Source organism: Epinephelus fuscoguttatus, linkage group LG15, assembly GCF_011397635.1.
Source record: "Epinephelus fuscoguttatus linkage group LG15, E.fuscoguttatus.final_Chr_v1".
In the NCBI taxonomy this organism is placed as follows: Eukaryota; Metazoa; Chordata; class Actinopteri; order Perciformes; family Serranidae; genus Epinephelus; species Epinephelus fuscoguttatus.
The window spans coordinates 30678736-30698934 of NC_064766.1; the positions used below are offsets into that span (position 1 = coordinate 30678736).

At 43.8% G+C, this 20199-nt stretch overlaps 1 protein-coding gene across 2 annotated transcripts in view; it reads left to right on the forward strand.

The window, feature by feature from the left end:
• Positions 1–20199, forward strand: part of LOC125901558 (myomegalin-like) — a 63091-nt gene extending 42892 nt beyond the window's left edge. For both annotated transcript variants that reach the window (XM_049597244.1, XM_049597243.1), the window contains 26 exons: positions 895–1016; positions 1172–1323; positions 2585–2909; positions 3589–3784; positions 3900–4016; positions 4113–4372; positions 4468–4682; positions 4837–4954; positions 5102–5219; positions 5361–5415; positions 6811–7058; positions 7145–7249; positions 7344–7505; positions 7646–7903; positions 8030–8161; positions 8243–8359; positions 9643–9832; positions 9957–10078; positions 11341–11577; positions 11701–11802; positions 12018–12238; positions 12328–12471; positions 13503–13641; positions 14065–14111; positions 14329–14383; positions 16721–20199. In XM_049597244.1, coding sequence (XP_049453201.1) covers positions 895–1016; positions 1172–1323; positions 2585–2909; positions 3589–3784; positions 3900–4016; positions 4113–4372; positions 4468–4682; positions 4837–4954; positions 5102–5219; positions 5361–5415; positions 6811–7058; positions 7145–7249; positions 7344–7505; positions 7646–7903; positions 8030–8161; positions 8243–8359; positions 9643–9832; positions 9957–10078; positions 11341–11577; positions 11701–11802; positions 12018–12238; positions 12328–12471; positions 13503–13641; positions 14065–14111; positions 14329–14383; positions 16721–16851 — 4088 coding nt within the window. In that variant the 3' untranslated portion in view covers positions 16852–20199. The remainder of the gene's footprint in view (positions 1–894; positions 1017–1171; positions 1324–2584; positions 2910–3588; positions 3785–3899; positions 4017–4112; positions 4373–4467; positions 4683–4836; positions 4955–5101; positions 5220–5360; positions 5416–6810; positions 7059–7144; positions 7250–7343; positions 7506–7645; positions 7904–8029; positions 8162–8242; positions 8360–9642; positions 9833–9956; positions 10079–11340; positions 11578–11700; positions 11803–12017; positions 12239–12327; positions 12472–13502; positions 13642–14064; positions 14112–14328; positions 14384–16720) is intronic.

A 20199-nucleotide genomic window follows, 5' to 3' on the forward strand; every position in this document is an offset into this window, starting at 1 on the left:
CTGCATAGTATATCTTTAAATCATCAACACACCCAACAACACACAGTTTGAAGGAGTGTCCCTTTCTATATGTTCCCAGAATGAGAGCGGTGACAATATGTAGTGTCACAGTGTGTAAACAGGGCCCCACATTCAGTCAGTTCGGCTTACAAAGCACATTGTTCAGTATATAATAACCCAGCAGTGTGCTCCATGAACTTTGTGCCCTCTCACCTGCAGCACAAAGACGTTTCATATATTAATACTCGTTTCAGGGTGGAGACATTTGTAGTAATTAAGTGCCTTTGAACTTTCCCTGATTATATGAAGTAATCCCATAATAAGTCCCAAAAATGTACGGGCTAACTGTGGATAGATACACACCCATACACATGATGCGCATCTACAGCTACACAGTGAATGTGAAGCATGTGTGTGTGTCTGTTTTGTATCATCAGGGCCTATTATGTAAAACTATTTTCCTTTGAAGTTCCTGCCAGTCTCTTTCCTCTGAACCTCTGCGACCTGTGTGTGTGTGTGTGTGTGTGTGTGTGTACAAAACTTGAATAACACACAACAAAAACATGCTGCATACAGATCCAGTTTGAGTTTGAGTTTCATGTGAGTGACTATTTGTCTCAGCCTCTCATACACACTCCCTGTACCAGGCTGCACTGCCTTGAGTGTGTTTTTGGCTGGCAGGCACTGTATGACATAACATTTCCCTTTAGTCTCATGACTTCCAAAGAGGTGATTCAGCGAACAAAAAGTTCTGGAAAGAATGGGACAGAGAGGGGATGCTAAAGAGGGAGAGACGGGGATAAAGAAAGAAGAGGAGGAATAACAGAGGATTAACAAACAAACAAACAAAAAGGGAATAAAGCAAGTGTCCTTATATGGTTGTTGTGTTTCCAGAGCTCAGCACAGAGGACGAGGAGGAGGAGGGAGACGATGAAGACGGCAGCAGTGACGAGTTCACGGACAGCATAGAGGATAATGATGATAAAGTGACGGCCAGGAGTTTAGCTTCCCTTAAGGTAAAATACTTTTTATGTTTCATTGTTTAATCCCTTTAAATTCAGGCCATTTGTAACCACAGATTTATGGGTCTCTGACTCATATAAACCTTGGAGAAAACCCTTTACTTTGTAGCACAATAACAAACGTCAGCTCTTTTCTGACTTCTGCTCAGGCTTGTGGAGCTGAAGGAGCACCTGGGCCACTGGTGTCCCAGAGAGCTGATATAAAGCAGCTTGAGGAAGCAAAGAAGACACTTGAAGTGCAGCTTGAAGAAATAAGGTCACAACTTGAAAGGGATGGATACACCTCCGTGACTCAGATGAGGTGCGTATTTGTCTCTGAGATCCTCTGGAAACTGTTGGTTTTGACTGTCTGAGAGGACATCAATGCATGTATGGAGCAAAAAATTGTTCACTATTAATGTTGCTGGTATTGAAGCCGATTTTACCTCGACACCCACCCCGATACTTACGTGTAAGATTATGGAACGCCATGACTGCTTCAGCTTTCGTCAATATGGACATGCTATACATCCCTAGAAAGGTTAGAAGCTCCGCAATTCAACCATTCAGTTGATTTTACAGAAATCACCAGCACCAAACCATAAAGCATTCATATTTACCGGCACTGTAAACGTGAGGTACATGAAACAGACAGCGACTCCGTGAATGGCCAGACTGGTTCAAGATGATAGAAAGGCAACAGGAAGTCAAATAACCACTGGTTACAACCAAGGTGTGCAGAAGACCATCTCTGAACCAACAACACGTCCAACCTTGAAGCAGATGGGCTACAGCAGCAGAAGACCACACCAGGTGCCACTCCTGTCAGCTAACAACAGGAAGCTGAGACTACAGTTCACACAGGCTCACCAAAACTGGACAATAGAAGATTGGAAAAACGTTGCCTGGTCTGATGAGTCTGGATTTCTGCTGCCACATTCAGATGGTAGGGTCAGAATTTGGTGTCGACAACATGAAAGCATGGATCCATGCTGCCTTGTATCAACGGTTCAGGCTGGTGATGGTGGTGTAATGGTGTGGGGGAGATTTTCTTGGCACACTTTGAGCCCCTTAGTACCAGCTGAGCATGGTTTAAACACCACAGCCTACCTGAGTATTGTTGCTGACCGTGTCCATCCCTTTATGACCACAGTGTACCCATCTTCTGATGGCTACTTCCAGCAGGATAACGCACCATGTCACAAAGCTCAAATCATCTCAAACTGGGTTCTTGAACATGACATTGAGTTCACTGTACTCCAATGGCCTCCACAGTCACCAGATTTCAATCCAATAGAGCACCTTTGGGATAAAATAATGACTCAGTATCTCAACATAATGGCTTAATTTTTTTTTTTTTTTTTTAAAAATAAGGATTTAGTATCTCAAAATAATGAAAAATTTTAATAACTTATTATTTTGAGCTACTAAGTCATTATTTTTGAAGGTTTCTCATCATAACGACTCACAGGATCTTTTTATTTTTCATCACATTGGTCTGAATAGGCTTCCAAAGGCTCTCCGAGCTGTAGGAGAAGTTTATATAACTGACACCTTTGTCTTTTCTTTCCGTCGTCTGCCAGGAGTGCACTGCAGAGGCTGCAGCAGGAGAACCAGGCTCTGACAGAAAGCCGACACAGATCAGGAGTGTTGGGCCTGAGGACAAACCCAGAGAGGAGCCACGGGGGTCTGAACCCGGAGGAGGAAGAAGAAGAAGAGGACGAGGAGTCCGAGGAGGAAGAGGAGGAGGAGGATATTGAGGAGGAAGATGAAGAGGAGGAAACATCTCCAGTGCCGGTGGGGAAGCGAGGTCATCCGTGTGTTAGTCTGAGCGAGGAGCGAGGGGAGAGAGACTGCAAGAGGCCACGCTGTCTGACGTCCCATCATCACACACACCAGCCTGACACGGTAACACTTTGTATATTTAAATAGGAATTTAGCTTTGAATGATGTACATGTATCTCAGATTATTTTATGAAGCTGCTGCAAATCTGTTACAGCAATTTTAACTCTGAGGCGTTAAATATTTTCTTTTAATCCTGCTTAAATTAATCTTAGAGTGTTTTCAAATGTATGAACACCCCTCTGTTATAACCTGTAGAAAATACATAGTTTTGAATAATTAATGCACTGAACTGTTAGAAATATATTGTCAGTAATCCAGGTTGTAGTAACTTCTATATTGAGTGATTTAAAAATGAATCGTGTTTTTAAGCTTGTCATACATCTTGCACGTGAAACTATATTTTGGAAAAAACTGCTGCCAGCAAATGAATGTAACAGAAGTGCTTTGTTACGTTCCACCTCTGTGAATAAAGCATAGTCTTTGCTAAGTGCAGAGCAGATTTCAGTTAACTGTGCTGGAGCAGCGTTTCCTCCAGGCTCTGCCCCCTTGTCTCATCACCGGGTCTCCATATGCAGTCTCTATGTACAGGTGTTTTGTTCTTTTAGTCCTGTGATTGTTTATAGAAGGAATGGAGCCTTCACTGCTGGTAGTGTCCTGTTATACGTGATAATAAGAAGATCAACTCAACATTGTTCTCATATGTTAAAATGATGAAAGTTACTTAAACACTGCTGGTTGCAGGAGGTGGAGCCTGCTGGTGACAGCAGTGTTCTCTGGCAGGATATAGAGGAAGGTCTCCGTGAGCAGGCGGCCCGCCTCAGCTCCGATCTGGCTCTGAGCCACCAGGAGAACAGAGAGCTGCAGGAGAGGCTGATGGTGTCTGAGGCCACGGTGCACGCTCAGGCTGAACAACTGAAGGACTACAGAGATCTGCTCAGTGAGTCACTCTCAGGAGCATGCACATGCAGACATGTTATTAGAGACATGTAACAACTTAAAAAGAAACACTAGCATGCAAGATTCAAGTCATTTTTTTCCTCGTATCTCTGCAGCAGAGACATCAGTCCAGCAGGCCAGTAAGCAGGTGCAGGTGGATCTCCAGGATCTGGGTTATGAGACTTGTGGTCGCAGTGAGAACGAAGCTGAGAGAGAAGACGCCAGCAGTCCAGGTGACAAACAAATTTCTCTCAGATTTTAACAACCTATATCAACTCTTTGTACACTTTAATCCTCATCAGTATGTCTCTTCATCTCTGCTCCTTTAGAGTTTGACGACCTGGAGATGTGCACGTCACTGTCCCATCAACAGGACTATGAGGGTGCGGGTCATAGCTGGTACACTGGCAGCAGCAACAGAGGTGCTTATGAAATGGCGGATGAGTCGGCCTCGCTCCAGCATCTGGTACAGGATCTCCGCTCGCAGCTGACCCGCTGTCACAAGGTGATACGTGGGCTGCAGCTGCGTGTCCGCTCCCTGTCTACCACCAGCGACTACGCCTCCAGCCTGGAGCGAACCCCACGCAAGGTGCCCCAACATTAACCAGCTACTTTTAAGTTAATTTAAGTTAATAATGATGCACCGTATAACATTTTTTTTGACATTTTATCCTCACCTTCTAGGTAAACTGGGCATTTGAGACATCACCAGCCCCCAGTGCTGTGGAAGAGGATGAAGGCTGGATGTCTGACACCCAGGGAATCCGCTCAGGCTGCAAGCCCAGCAGGGAGCTGCAAGAATTGATGGCACGAGTTGCATCACTGGAGGCGCAGCTGAAGAGCTCCAGACTGGAGGGCAAAGGCCAAGCAGAGGAGGGGAAATGTGCCACCTGGCCTGGGTGAGTCGACACAGACAGAGAGACAATAGTATAAACCTGTCCCTGCGTACCTGCAGGCACCTTGTTTTAAATCTAGAATCAGTTAACAGATGCACATGAGCGTGATTAGTCATCTGACTTACAGCCCTCTATTAATACTGTGGTCCCTTCGCAGGAAATACAACTCTCTGATCCAGGCACAAGCTCGTGAGCTGTCCCACCTGAGGCAGAGGATGAGAGAGGGGCAAGGAATCTGCCATATCCTCACCCAGCACCTTGGTGACACCACCAAAGTACTGCAAACCCCCTGCACTCACTAAATTACTCATTCAACCGCATTCAATCACATTTCTACATGTTAGAAATGTGATAATGATATGATATAATGATAATTTTGAGTTATTATCCTCATACCTGCTAATATTCTCCGCACCTTACAGGCCTTTGAGGAGCTGCTGAGGGCCAATGATATTGATTACTACATGGGTCAGAGCTTCAGAGAGCAGCTGGCACAGAACTCCGCGCTGGCACAAAGAGTGGTCGCCAAGATCAGTGGACGTAAGCAGCATCTTTCCATATCTTCCATCGAACAGCAACACAATTCGTGTGTTACAGTTTTTTATTCTTGTGGCCCACACTGTAATTTCGAACGACATTTCCTCTCTCCTGTGCTCCGTCTTTTCTGTTTTATTTCCGTAGGCGATCATGCAGAGAGCCATGATGACAAGGCAGGCCATGAGTTGCTCGCCCTGCGGTAAGTCAGCTTGATATGGTGCTTTGATTTGAGTCTACTGGATAGTTTGATAGACTCAGATGAAGTATAGCATGTGCTTGCCCAGGCACGTGACTCCAATGAGGAAGTGTTTTAAATGCACGAGTTGTGTGAGAGATGGTTAAGTTTGCTGTTGTTAAGCGTGGACCCCTATGACTCCAGTTCAGCAAGAATTTTCTCAGTTTTCGGATTCTTTATTCACCGTGGGGACATGCGAAAAAGGTTTCTCCATAAATTCAACTTAACCCAGGTTCAGTAATTAGAAGACAAATTATGATTTTGTGGGTGAAGTGTTCCTTTAAACTCTGCAGTGTCGTGATCTGTGGACCTCACTTTAAGTTATAAGCTCACTTTGTGCAGCGCTTATTCTGTCCTGGTGATTACTTACGTTGTCATGTGATGCACTGTGGCACACCACATGGCTCCCTGTGGTGGAGAGGAGACAGAAGGTAGCTGTTAATCCACACACACAGCCCTCAGCGTGGATCCTCTACCCTTAAGTTGCCTTAGCTGAACAGACTTACGGTGCAGGTGCAGGGTTAGGGTTAGCAGCCGGGCTTAAGAGGCTCAGTGTGACAGTCCTTCACTGATGTTGTTCGTACTGTGATTAGATTGTTTCTGTTGGATCTATACTGAGTCACTTATTTAGGGATTTCTGTTATTTTGACAACAGCTTCTATAAAAACTGTGATTTCTTTGGAGGTTTTCTTTTAGAATTGACTTTCTGAATGCGGATATTATTTTAGAACATTCAAGTCTCGGTTAAGTGAATCATTTTTTGGCTGGATCTTCAGAGACAAAAGCCTGTAGTGCATTAAGGACTTTGTATTTGTTTCCTGAACTGGACTGGACTGGTGGTGTGATGGCTCCTCTGTGGAAATCTATGATTTCTAAGGACAGCTTCATATACAGGAACTCTCTGTGGTCTTTTTCTGTGGCTCGAGGCCAAGCAAGAGAGACTTCTTTTCTCAGGATGCTGCTGGAGAGAAACAGGGAGGTCATGCTTCAGCAACTGAAACAGTAAAGGGAATTACTTCATAGAGGCATACTTACCTTAAAGGTCCACTGTGTAGGATTTAGGGCCACCTATTGGGAAAAATCACATAAAATATTCACAACTATGTTTTCATTAGTTTATAATCACCTGAAAAATAGGAGTTGTTGTGTGTTAGTGACCTTACAATGAGCTGTTTATATCTACGTACAAAGCAGGTGTTCTTCCACAGAGTCCACCATGTTGTTCTACAGTAGCCCAGAATGGACAAACCAAACATTGATTCTAGATAGGGCCATTCGCTTTTTCACGTTTTCTTGTCAGCCTCCGTAGTTCTCCTACACGCCACATGTAATGGTGGATCCTCTTGTGTGCACATGTAGGCTGAGTAAGGAGCTCCAGCAGAAAGATAAAATCATCGAGTCCCTCCACACCAAGCTGCAGCAGCGTCCAGAGACCCCGTCCAGCTGCCACGCCCTCTCTGAGACCACCGACCAATCAGACAGAACGTCCTTGGTGTCCGATGAGTACAGAACCACTGAAGACTTGGAGCTGTGTTCTGATTTAGACGCCAGAGAATATCAGGAGGAGCACCGGCTGCGGCAGCCGGGACACGGATCAGAACAAGACGGTATTGTTGAAGTTTATTCGTGTTTTCACCTTTCCTGTCTGTGACATGCATCTTCTATCCTTTCACTTTCCATTCCCCTCCTTTAGTCCGTCCATCTGTCCCTCCTCCTCATGGCTTCCTCAAGTCCTCCAGCAGCTGTCCCAACATGCATTGCTCAGCCCCTGTGGGTTTAACCAGTCAGTCGCCCAGAGGTATGGGAGTCACAAATGGATATGACTTGCAAAAGTACCCCTTCTCCTCCTCCTTCACATTCTGTTTATGTCACTTCCTGTCATTCTCCTCCAGCTCTTTACAGTGACCCTGTCTCCTACTCCCTCTCTGTCCCCTCTGGCCCTGACGTCTGGGGTAGAGAAGTCTTTTCTGACCCCCGGCCCAGGGCCCTGTCTGTGATCGCTGTTCGCCCAGAGCTGGACACGCTGTACAAACAGATGAATGAGCGGAACAGGGGTGAGGGGCTGGGGTGTGTGTGCCATGTGTGAAAAGTGTTAATATCTCCTTTGAGCTGCCACCTCACTCGCAGATTAAATTCCTCTGTTGTCCTGTGAGTGTTGTCACATCATCATCTCATCATCTGTGTGTGTTTTCAGGCTTTGCAGTTCCCCACGACAAGGCTCTGTTCTCTCTCTCACCTGGCGCCCACAGCCAGCACGACCGCTCCAGCTACAGCCAGCTATCCCATCATGCCTTTCAACAGTATCAGCTAGGCGGCATTCCCGAAAGCCACTCGCTGAAGTCTGACTCAGGTCTAGTGACAGGAGGGACTTTGTGGGACATGGAGAACATTGCTCAGCAAATTGGAGGCTACTCTGGATCATCAGTACACCAGCAAGGAAGCAGCCATGCAGGTGTGACTCTATACTGTCGTCTGTTAGTCATCAACATGTGTTCACACCTCATCTGCTCCATATACACTTGAGTGTGCAGTCTCAGAAGAGTCACATGATTATTACAATATCACTGTTTGTCTCTAGGGGTAAATTTGATAGAGGAGCACCTGCGGGAGGTGAGGTGTCTCCGTCAGCGTCTGGAGGAGTCCATTAGGACCAATGAGAGGCTCCGACAGCAGCTGGAAGAGAGACTGGCGTCGACTGGGCGTGATGGAGGTATTTGATCCCTCACTGCAACATTTTCTTTACCTTCATGTAGGAAATTACATAAAATAACCTCTGTTATTTTTCATCCAGGGGCACCAACAAACATCTATATTCAGGGACTGGACACAGTCACTCAACTGTCCAACGAGATCAGAGTCCTGAAGGAAGAAAACTTGGGTCTACAGTCACGTCTGCAGGCCAGCACAGGTACTTCATCTAGAAACCAAGTAAAGTTTGAATGATTTTCCTCTGGAGCACAGGTGGAGCCAGATGTTGTAAACATTCAGGGCTTGGCCAAAAACCAAGGAGGGGTTGGCAGTTCCTATTCACAGCAGCTATATGCACTATTTTCCAAGCCATTAGAGATAATAAAATGCTTAAATCTGTACATCATTTGGGAAAAACATGATAGTTGCCAAGGCAAAAAATCATCCCGTGGAGCATGCATCTTATTTTGTATCTACTTGTTCAAGATTCAGTACTTAATTGCCATATCAACATGACTGATGGGAATTCATCCTAGTGAGCTTACTTAAAGACAAGTAAAACCAAAAAACAGTAAAACCTAGTAAAAGGTAAAAGGTCTTAAAACGTCTTGAATTTAACTTTGTTATATTTGTAGACACCCTGGTGCAGCTTTGAAACATGGATGTTCTGCTTTTAAGGCTCCTTAGTCTACTGTAAGAAAAAAGGAAATTAAAAGGTTGTTAGCCAAGTGAGAGGGGCTCTTCAAAACTTTAAGGCCCTTCTTTTGTAGCCTAGCTTTTTGGATTTCTGGTAGAGGTGTGAGATCACATCCAGTAATTCTGAATGTAGTATGCACCACCTTGTCCAGCAGTCTCTTGTCCTCAGCTGACATGTTGCCAAACCAAACCATTACTGTAAGGATGCTCTCCACTGTTGCTTTGTAAAACTGCAACCATCCCTGGATATGTCACATTTTTTCAATTGTCTTTAAAAGAGTGTTTGGTGTTCTTTCCTAAGAGAAGTAGTAGGAATTTGTAGCTATCCACTTGATGAACTTGGTTGTTGTTGATGATTAAGGGTAGGTGATCCCCACACTCCTGCAAATGTTCTTCATCTGTCTTTAATATTCTGAAACCATAACAAAACAAATGTTGAGAATGACACATTTTTGCTTCTCCAACCTAAAAAAAGGCAAAAATTGTCTGATGTTACTATTTTTAAGTTACATAACCTGCTGTAGGTGGTGTAGGAATTTGGTGTAAACAGCATTACTAACCTTAAAACCTGTTTTTGTCACACTGTGCTGGAGTAGACTTTACAGAATGAATGTTTAGCTGACCACTCTGCATTATTTGAATCCATGCCATAATAATCTGTGCTGCTCTATCTGCAAATCAAGGATCCCCAACAATGCCAAGTACATGTGGTCTTAATACTCTGAAGTGAACACTAGGCCAACAGAAGAACATTTACTGTCCCTGTTTTATAATATGTATGTTAACCCGTTTGAACTTTTCCCTCAGACACATGTGAGGAGGTGGTGCAGTTGCGGGAGGCGGTATTCACAGCACGTGCCCGCCTGAAACAAGCGGAGCTGGAGGCAGAGCAGTGGAAGGAGGAGCTGAGACGACTTCAGGCTCACAGTCAGGAGCAGGGACAGCAGATACACATATTAAGGCAGGAGCGGCAGGCCAGTCAGGAGAAAACCAACAGGTTGGTGTGTGTGTGTGTGTGTATACAGACTGAATCAAACAGCGGCTGATTCATAGATAGACACTGTGCTCTGTGTGTGTACATGTCTGTTCTGTGAGTGTGATGCACTGTGATGTATCCTCAGGCTCCAGCATGAGGTGTCTCTCCTGCAGCAGCAGCTGTGTGAGAGCAGAGAGCTCATCCACTCGTTGCAGAGCGAACTACAAGTGTATGATCGAGTGTGTTCCAGCACAAATGCAAACAAAGGTCAGTCTGTTCATTGTACACTAGCTGTGCTTAGTATGCTCCTACTTTTTCATAAAATGGCTTTGGCGCCATCTAGTGACGGTATCAAGAACGGCTTGACGTTACAACACTTGAGCAAGGACAGTGCAATGGCATCATGGTGGACTGTTGGACACTAACATGACTTTTCACTGTGATTGTTTCATTTTATTAATGCAATGCCAACCTTTAAAACTTTAAATATCTGCTCAGGTACAGACAAACATGCAATCAGTTTCATAAGGTGTGCTGGTTTAGTATTTTTCTTAATAAATGTTTTTGCATATTCCTATGCATGAGATGGTTCATTGTAGATGCAGGAAATTTTCACCAGTGACTGGAAGATGTGTTCAAATCCTGCTCAACAAATAGAACCCTAATTGGCCTGATGGGGGCGCTATAATTAAAAAATTCAAAGTCCTTCACCGTAACTCTGATTTACACAAAACTTAATACAAAATTTGTCTCCACTACAAATACAAATGTGCCCTAATAATCACTAATGTACACTTGACTACATTCTCCGCCATTTTGAATTTTTTGAGGAACATCAAGTTCCTCATCAAGCTCCCTGTCGGCTCGCTCTGCCAGCCCTCAAAGAGAGAACTTGAACATCAATGTATCATTATTTGACCAAGCTCATAAAAATTTGGCTGAAGCGTGTTGATATCTCATTGCTTTGAAGATATTGATCAGTTAACTTTAAAAAGGGAGTGGCTCTGCACAAAAATCGACCTAACTCCACAATCCATGGGCCAATCATCACGAAACTTGCAGGAAAAATACCCATACAAATCAACCACAAGGGAGTGTTGTAGTTATTTTGTTAAAAAAGGCCTGGTGCAAAATTTGGCCAAAAATCATTGACAGTCTGTCCAAACATCAACAAACAGATATTTTTAATTAAGCTATTGAAGCATGTCTTCAAATTGTTTTTGCACTTGATCAATACGGGGCAATGGCGTTGCAGAATAAGAGTGTGGCCCAGCACAGATTTGGTCATAAATTAATAAGCGTCTATGCAGTCATCATAAAACCTGTTAGTTATCTCCAATGCAGGTGTTGGAAACTACCAAAGGTCCAAATCCATTGTAGCCTTCAACTTTTATTGGACTATGTTGGCTTGAACTCTGGAATTGCCACTTGCAGCTAAATTTGTGCTGATGTGCTCCCTGTAGTCCCCAGAAGAGCACTAGAGCATGTCCAGTCTGACTCTCCAGCGATAATGTGTGTTTTGTCTTCAGGCTACCTGTGTGAGCTCCCAGGTTTACCGGTGGAGCTGGGGGAGCTGCTCGGGGAGGTGAGGAGTCTGCGAGCCCAGCTGCAACACAGCGTCCAGGAGAACAGTGCCCTCAAACAACTGGAGCTCCACAAGCAGCTGGAGCAGAAGCTGGGTGTCGGCTCTCCTCGGACCCCCTCCCTGTCGGCTCTCTCTGCCAGCCCTCAAAGAGAGAACTTCTACAGGCGACAGCTGCTGCACGGTGAGACAGCGGCTTCTAGATGTGACAGCAATGATATTAACAGAAATGTTTGTGAGGCTCAGTGTGCTGTGGGGTGGTTTGCTGTGTGTCCAAGCCTGGTTTGTGTATCTGTGTGCTCCACAGACCCCGCTCCGTCTCCACCAGTCAGGGACATTGGTCTGTTTAACTGTGGATCTCCCGGTCCTCCCTACTCAGACCTGGATGACAGCCATAGCACTGCCAATGGTGTGACTTAAACTGCATTGCATGACTGTAACTTAATCTGTCTTTAACTTGTGGACTAATTGTTAAGAAATTGTATTGATCTGTCACAATAATAACTCCTTTGTATCCTGATGTGCCTGAGAGAATATTGTTTTAACCACATCTGAACTCATTCAAAAATACAATGTCACTCAGAGTCGAAATCCAAAACTACAGTCTAGCTCCTTTACCTCCAGCAGACCCTCTCGACCCTCACTCTGAGCTGGAGGGGGAGGCCCCTGATGGATCATTTGCGAACCGCAACGGCCGCCACGCCATCGGTCATGTGGATGACTTCAGCGCCCTCCAGCAGCAGGTCCTTGAGGGCCGGAGCCTTGTCCAGCGCATGGAGACAACCCTGCAGGCCTGCCTGAGCCCGCCACTGCTGGAGGACAACACGAAGCAGAGCACTGAGCTGGTGAGAGCCAAACAACCACAGAACTAGATTTTAACAAAACAGATAATTAATGTAGAGCACACGTGTATCTAACTGAGCTCTGTACACAGGTCCTGGACTATGGATGTGTGAAGAGTCTGCTGTCCAACACCAAGACTCTGAGGCAGATCCTGGAGGAGGCGATGTCTCTGCTGAAGATGTTCTGGAGAGCAGCTCTGCCCAGCGCTGATCCCTCCGTCCAGAACCTTAAGAAGGTTTGTGACACATTATGATTTATGACCGGTCTGATCTTTGAAAGCATAAACTTGGAGATGCCAAAACCACTTTAAACACCAGAGTCACACAATAACACAAACAAACTAACTCACCAAGGCAGCAGTAGACCAGCAGCTCCTGTCATCAGCGATCTTAAATTAGTGTTTTTCCCAGTGGAGTCTGGTTTTGAAAAGAGCAATATAACAACTTCAGTTCCCCACTGGAAATCACAGTCTGACAGCAAGGCAAAGCAGTGAAAATATAATGTGGCTGCACTCCTGCCATCTACTGTATGGAATACACTCAGGCCAGCTGTTAGTAAATACAGGCAGGGGGGCAACACCTTAAAAAGTGGGCCCTTCATCCACACCCATGGGGGGGATCCCTACACATTTTTATACTCCCTGCAATATATAATCCAATTAATCATATTGCCACATGCATTCTGTATCTACTTGTACTTGTATCTACTGCTTAGACCATATTTTCTTATTTTGAAAAGCAGAGGTAGTCACACGTGTGTCCTGGGCTGAAAAAATTAATGATTAGAGGAAAGTAAAATCAAACATTGATTGAGGAAATTACTGCAAGGTAATTAGCCTTGGGTGGGGGTCATCTGCACCCTTTGACCCCACCTGTTGTACCTCATACAACCCCATTTGAAAAAATCTAACCCATCCTTTAATACAGGTCTCAAGTGTATGATTTAACTTTCAAAAAAAAGGTTGAATAATTTACTGTTCGAAAAGCTAACAAGAAGGTTTAAGTAATTTATTTATTTGGCACTATTTTCTGCTGCGAATTTGATGATGATGAATTTGACTCATGATGTGGTTTTAATTGTTTTTTGGACAACAGAAGTATAAGATATATTAGGCCAAACGAGCATCACATTTTAGTACAATCAATTCATTGCTACAAAAAATATATATCACCGTCCTGTCCGTTAGAGAGCTGTGAACCCCAAACATGTGTGGTAAGAAAGCCGAGCATCAATAACAAATGTCGCTTTGTGTGTGTGTGTGTGTAGGAGCAGTGTATGCAGGAGGAGATCTTGTCCCTGAAACTGCGGATCTCAGAGCAGGAGGAGGTTCTCAAGGGGACGATTCAAAGATTGAGGAACACCAGCCGCACCAAGGAGAACATGGAGCACTTCATAGTCAACCAGTGTAAGTGTTTCTGTGCATATCTGTGTGTGTATGTCAGAGACTTGACGGGAAGTGAATTCCAAGGTCAGAAAAATACCAAATGGACGGAGCGCTGCTTGTACTGGTTGGTGCACAGCCATGAGAATAGGGCCCAGAGTGTGAGAGGAAACAAATGTAGGAGGAGTGAGCATAAAACAAAACCTAATAAGGTATGAGGACAGGAAGAGATTCTCAGCAGAGAACACTGCTCATCTCTTCTTGGAAGTGTGGAGAAATTCCATGTTGGGAAATCGACAGAAACAATAAACAAGACAATTCATCACACACACTCATCCCACGTCCAAATCTTGTTAATATATGCAGCTCATAAAGTGTTGGTATCATCTGTGTGGTCTGTAGTTTTGTAATAACAACACAGAAACATCTTTTTCTTTTCTATTGCAGTGTCCAGGACTCGTGATGTGCTGAAGAAAGCAAGGACAAATTTAGAGGTAAGCAACAAATACTGACCCTCCCTTATTCAGGATATCATACTACACACTGTAGGTTATCTGTGTGCATTCTTCACAGTATGACGTGTATAAGTATCGTATGTCATGATGTCCCTGGTGTCTTTATGATGTCAATACATCACTTCTGGCTTTCCTGCCTCACTTGTTCCTTCGTCCTGCATTTGTCTCTCCTCTCCTCCTTTAAACCCCTCCACAGAAGAATGAGCTGAGACTTTCCTCTCTAAGCTCCTCCTCTTCCTCTCCTTACACTGGTAATTGTCTGACATCTTGTGATCTCGCAGACAGGTAGATGTTGTCCCAGATGCTGTGTTTTAATAACCTGGCTGTAGCAGTTTTGGTCCACCAGTAGATCTATGTAAATGTAAACGTGACTCTGTGCTCTGGGGCAGCTTTTACCTCCGTGTGGATTTGCTTTTTCGAACCATGCTGACATCACTGCTTTATCATCCTGTCACAGCGAACTGCATCCTGCTGTATTAGAGAGAAATAAAATATAGGAGGTTGTCCTGAGTCGAAAACAAGCTGAACACACACACACACAGCTCCACAAACAACATGAATATACAGCTTTAGGGCTATCTCAATGCAGATAAAGTGATTAAAGGGATAGTTCACCCCCAATCCAATATAGGTATGTTTCCTCTTACCTGTAGAGCTATTTATCATCTAGGTTGTTTTGGTGTGAGTTGCTGAGTGTTGGAGATATCTTTAAAATCATGCTACAGCTACTCAGCTATCGTAAATAACTGTATTTTTAAGTAAGAGGTCATTACTTGTTCCTGAACCCACAACTCTGACACCAAATTGCACAAACACCCATCTACTGAGCACGAAAGTGTTGTTTACTTCTACATTGTGTCCCCTGAACCAAAGTTGAGTCTATTCATAGCTTCGGATCCCCCCCCACAGTAACTCCAAAATAACAGCACGCTACATACTTTCCATTCTGTGTGTATGCTGTCACAGTATCGCTCGAGGATGTACACAGCTTCACGTTAAAGGATTTACTGCTGCCCTTCAATTTTAGGATTGAGTGGCGTCGTAAACACCTAGATTCATTCACACCGCCAGCCACGTAGCCTTCAGGGGAAATCACAGCAAGCATGTGTGTGTGTGTGTGGGACAGAGTTTGAGTTCCAGCATTGCTTATTCTCGAATCACTCATTCTCAGCTTCTCATCTTTAAGCGGTTGTATTTTGATAATGTTACTACAACTAACGATTAACGACTTCTTGCTGTGGTGTTACTTATTTTTAAAGAAGCAGTTTGACATTTTAGAAAATACACTTATTCTGTTTCTTGCCAAGAGTTACATGAGACCACTGACACCACTCTCATGTTTGTACATTAAAAATAAAGCTACTGCCAGGGGACAGTTAGCCTAGCTTAGCATAAAGACTGGAAACAAGGGGAAGAACTAGCCTGGCTACATTATACAGCTTAAAAGCTCACTAACTAAAGAGTAACTGCATTATTTTTCAACCTTAAACCCATTTCCTCATGTATTTGTGTCTAAGTGACTAATGGAGATAACATTTTTTGATACTGGTCCAGTGTTGAGCAACAATGCTGCAGCCAGCAGCTGTGAAACAGGCCCCAATGTAACTGTGCACTGTCAGTTTACATCCACTAAAAGTGCTTTGTTTTTGTCACTGGCTTGTGAATATTGTTATTTTAAGTGTCTGACAACTTATATGAAGTATTCCTACAAAGACAGACCTTTTTGTTCACCAGAAACAGCCCTCAAATCGCCATCAGCAAACCAACCAGACTCCATTTAAATAAACTGTAATTTTATCAGCGTAAAACACACTGCATTCAAAGTCGACAGAGGCAAAATAAAACTCGCAAAAACCATCTTTATTTGTTTTCCACTACTCCAGCATTCACCATCTCTAGTTTAGTTGAAATTAACCCTTAATTCACCCAGTTAGATGTGAAACTATGCTGGCTCTATACACGCTTAAATTACTGTTTATTTACATGGAGTCTGGTCGATTAACCAAAGGTGATTTTTGGTCCATTTCTGGTTAAACAAAAAGGTCTTTCTCTGTAGGGATCGTTTTCCATTATGTTGCCAAACATTTAAAATAACAATCTGAGCCTGTCAGTGGCAAAAAGTCACTTTAGTAAATGTAAATTGACAGTGCACAAATGCCCTGAGAGGATGAACTGTAGCCTTGGTCGCTGCTGCTGGCTGCAGGGCTCTTGCTTAATACTGGACCAATTTCAAAAACTGTCTCCATTTGTCACTTAGACACAAAAACATGGGAAAATATGGTCAAGGTTGAAAATTACCAAAGTTCACAAAGATTTTGGAATAACTGCACCCAGTCAGAAAAAAGTCCAGCTCATAACAGAGCCGGTCCAGATGTTTCCAGTCTTTTAGCTGATCATCTTGTGGCTCTTGCTTCATATTAGTTTTGATCTTCTCATCTAACTCTTGGCAAGAAAGCAAATAAGCATATTTGCCAAAATGTTTAACTGTTCTTTTAACATTTCACCTCTGCAGCAGTTTTATCAGCCTGTATTAGGATTGTTGAATGATAGCTTATATCTTCCCTTTCTCCGTTTGTCCCCACACCCAGCTGAGGACCCAGGAGTTGCTGCCGGAGAGCAGCCTGCTGATCGCAGTTTCCTGAAGACCAGCGGTGCTTCCGGAGCTGCAGCCAATCAACGTCCAGCAGCGAGGAAGCGCAGCAGCCAATGCCTAGTTTAGACTTTTAAAGAACCAGCCTCAACGCTACCACCTCTGACCTCTAACCTCTATGCTGAAACAGCCAAGACCCACCGCCCCCACCCCAGCCTCCCTCCTCCATGCAGCCCCCCCAACACCAGCCTTTCTTGCCCCACCCGACCTCCCCAGCCTCTGTCCAGCCATGAGAGTGCTTCCACCCTCCCTCCTCCAGGCAATATGTGCACAGTATAATCTGCACCTTGAGCCTTACCGAACTCCCTTCACCCCCCGCGCCAATTTACTGTCACTCTCTACCGCCTCCCACCACGTGTATTATTATTGTCTTTGAGTGATACAGTCGGCAGTTTGCCTCGTCGTGTGTGTGACAGAGGAAGGTGTTTGAAATGTGCCTCTGGTGGTTTCAGTGACGTGTGTCCTACTGACGGAGCTGGATGAAGATGCTCTTAGACACTGATCTCAGACCAGGTGTGTGTTCTCAGTCTGGTTTCAGTAAAGGTAATTTGGTTTCAAGGGTGGTATTAAACCTTTGGCATAATTGTCAGGAGGATTTTGGAATTTTGAAAACTTAACTTGCGTGCTGAAATAAACATGTCTATAATGAACCCTCAGATCCATATCTAAGAGCATCCTCTCCTGAGAGCCTGTGGACGAAAATAGATGTTCATGCATGTGTAATCGTGGCTTGAGAGAGGAATTCTGCACACACGTACACACATACACGTATCCGTATGTGTGACCTAAAAACGGCTCACTCAAAGACAAGACAACTTTGACTGCCACAGAAATGCAAGTTTACTTCTCGTGGCGCTTTTCTTAACGAGGACACTTTTGTTTGCAAATGCAATGCAAAGAACAATGACACCCACGACGTATCACTACACACAGTGGAGGAATGTAGAGGAGGTCAAGCGATCACTGCTACGTAGTCGTGTACTAGCTGTATCTGTGTTTGTGGAGGAAGCTTATGAATGCTTTGTCAGCCATCAGCCAAGGGTTATGAATAGCAGAACAAAAGCTAGAGAAAGGTTCCATTTCAGTCACAAATCACCTCTTTTAGGGTCCTAACGATGCTTTTTGTGGCATCTACCTACTGAAATAAGTCAAAAAAGAGTACATTTAAGTCTTTAACAATCTGGTTGGTTGTGATTTCTGAGCAGGATGTACGCTAGAGCGGTGGTTCTCAGTCCCTAAATTGATACACAAATAGCTCCCAGTTTGATTTGATTTTACTTCAGGGACCTGTGGGGTGGTATAAATATGAAAATATTTTGGTTATTAGATATGATTAGGACCTGAATTCTAAAGCTGTCAACCCACATGAGGAGATAAACGTGAAGGAAGTGAAACAGGGTGTTTTTCATTATGCTAACGGGTCTCCACTCGCGTCTCTTTTTCACATCTTAGCTCCTCTCAGCGAGGATGTGAGAAAGGAAGAGATGCGTCCTCACTCTAAGCTCCTCCAAAACTCCTCTCTCCTCACTTCCTGTCTCCTTGAGGTGTTTAAAGGGACTGTAAGGTCCACCATGATGGCGGATGAGAAACGATTTCCAGGTCAGGGGAGGAGAGAGGAAGTTAGCATAATAAAAAGCACCCTTACCTCACTTCTATAGTAAATTAAATAGTGAAAAAACATATTCCCCATTTTCTGGGGACATTTGAACTCCCTCATTGACTCCTAGTTGAGAGCCACTGCACTAGAATATGTAAAGAAGAGGTTTACGTGCTCAAATGGAACCAGGCTAAACACGCGTATTCAAGCTCCTCTGTAGGAGTTCTCATACGAGCATGTGCAATAATGATGTTGTTTCTTGAATGACCATGCTGCACCGGGTTATTTTTGTTTCTTTGCTTGACACTGGATTATTAGTCACACTCACGAATAACGTTAGGACACGATCAGTGTTACGATTGTACTTTTTACCAGAGTGTTGATGCATGACAGAGATTGTAAAATCTAAGCTTCGGAACAGGGGATTGCCAATACTTGCCAAAGTTTGAACTTTGATCTCTTTACTTCACTTTGACTTGCCTTATCCATGCGAATGACAAACCCGGGTCTGATCAGACCGTAGGGATACCGAGGTGTCTTTTTATTTCAGAGGGCCTTCAGAACCACAGAGACGGTAACCGTCAGACAGCTGGTTCGGTGTATTTGGAAATGTGCGACAGAAATGAGCTCCTTTATTTGGACCAAAACTCAACAGTGGGTTTTTCCCATGTGGCCATATGCTATTGTCTTCATGTTATTTCTCTTGGTTCAGGCCGTCTTAGCATTCCCATGGCAATGGCAATATAGGTTATCAAGTTCTCATAGATGATGCAAACTTTGGCAGGCTACTGGTAGGATCGTCGTTCTTTAATTCACTCGCTTGTAACGGTTCAGATTTAGTTTGATGTGTTTTGCTGTACATTTGCCATTTGATGCTGTAAATAACCGGCTTGTTCTGTATGAACTTTGGCGTGAGTGTGTGTGTGCGCGCACGTGTGTGAGTGTGTGTGTGAAAAAAAACATCCAACATTTGCTTTTTGCAAAGTTGATTTTCTGGGTAGCTGTGCAATAGCTTTATCTGTTTTATTTTGATGTTAAACATCATTGTATTACGAGTATGTTTGCCGCGTTCACTTCCTGCGATGTATGATTTATATGCAGTGTCTGTTAGAGGATTACGTCACTTTGAATCGATTAGTCACATAGGCTGTGTCTGATAAGAAATCACAAACTATGCCTTCATGATATCTTAGTTACTGATCACAATATCGTCCATCTATAACAAAGCTCTGATTATCGTTGCTTCGCTTGCCTTTAAATTTAGCTCGAGAGCTTCTTCAGTTTGCTCTCAGTGGTAGAAATGGCCTTGAACCTGCGCTTGTCTACCTGAGATCTGCCAAATTAGGTTTTGTTTGCGCTCGAGTCTTCATTAGAAGACAGACGTTGCCAAGTATTTAAATAAAGGTAAAAAGTTTGATATTGCCTTTTGAAATTTGAAGGGAAAAGTTTTAAAGAATTGTATACTGTAAAAAAAAGAAAGCCAATGACTGGAAAGATTGTGACCTGCTGGATCCACAAAGCACCTTGTTAGAGCGTAAACAAAGCCTTTTTGCTGTTTGTTATTAAGAAGGGAATCAAACGGCAGTTTGAAACAGTGTATTGCTGGTCCTGAGTTGCGTATGTATATAGTGCTATTTGACTGGTGAAGCTTTTATGTGATTGGAAAGCAGCTTTTTCTGAGTTTGTGCATTATGAACTAGAAAGCCGATACAGGACTAATAAGGATCCTGTCTCTGATGACAGTTAACAGTTTGCTGTGTTGGCAAAAGTATTATCAGTGAAAGATTTTGGGAAAGAATGAATAAAACACTTAAAACGCT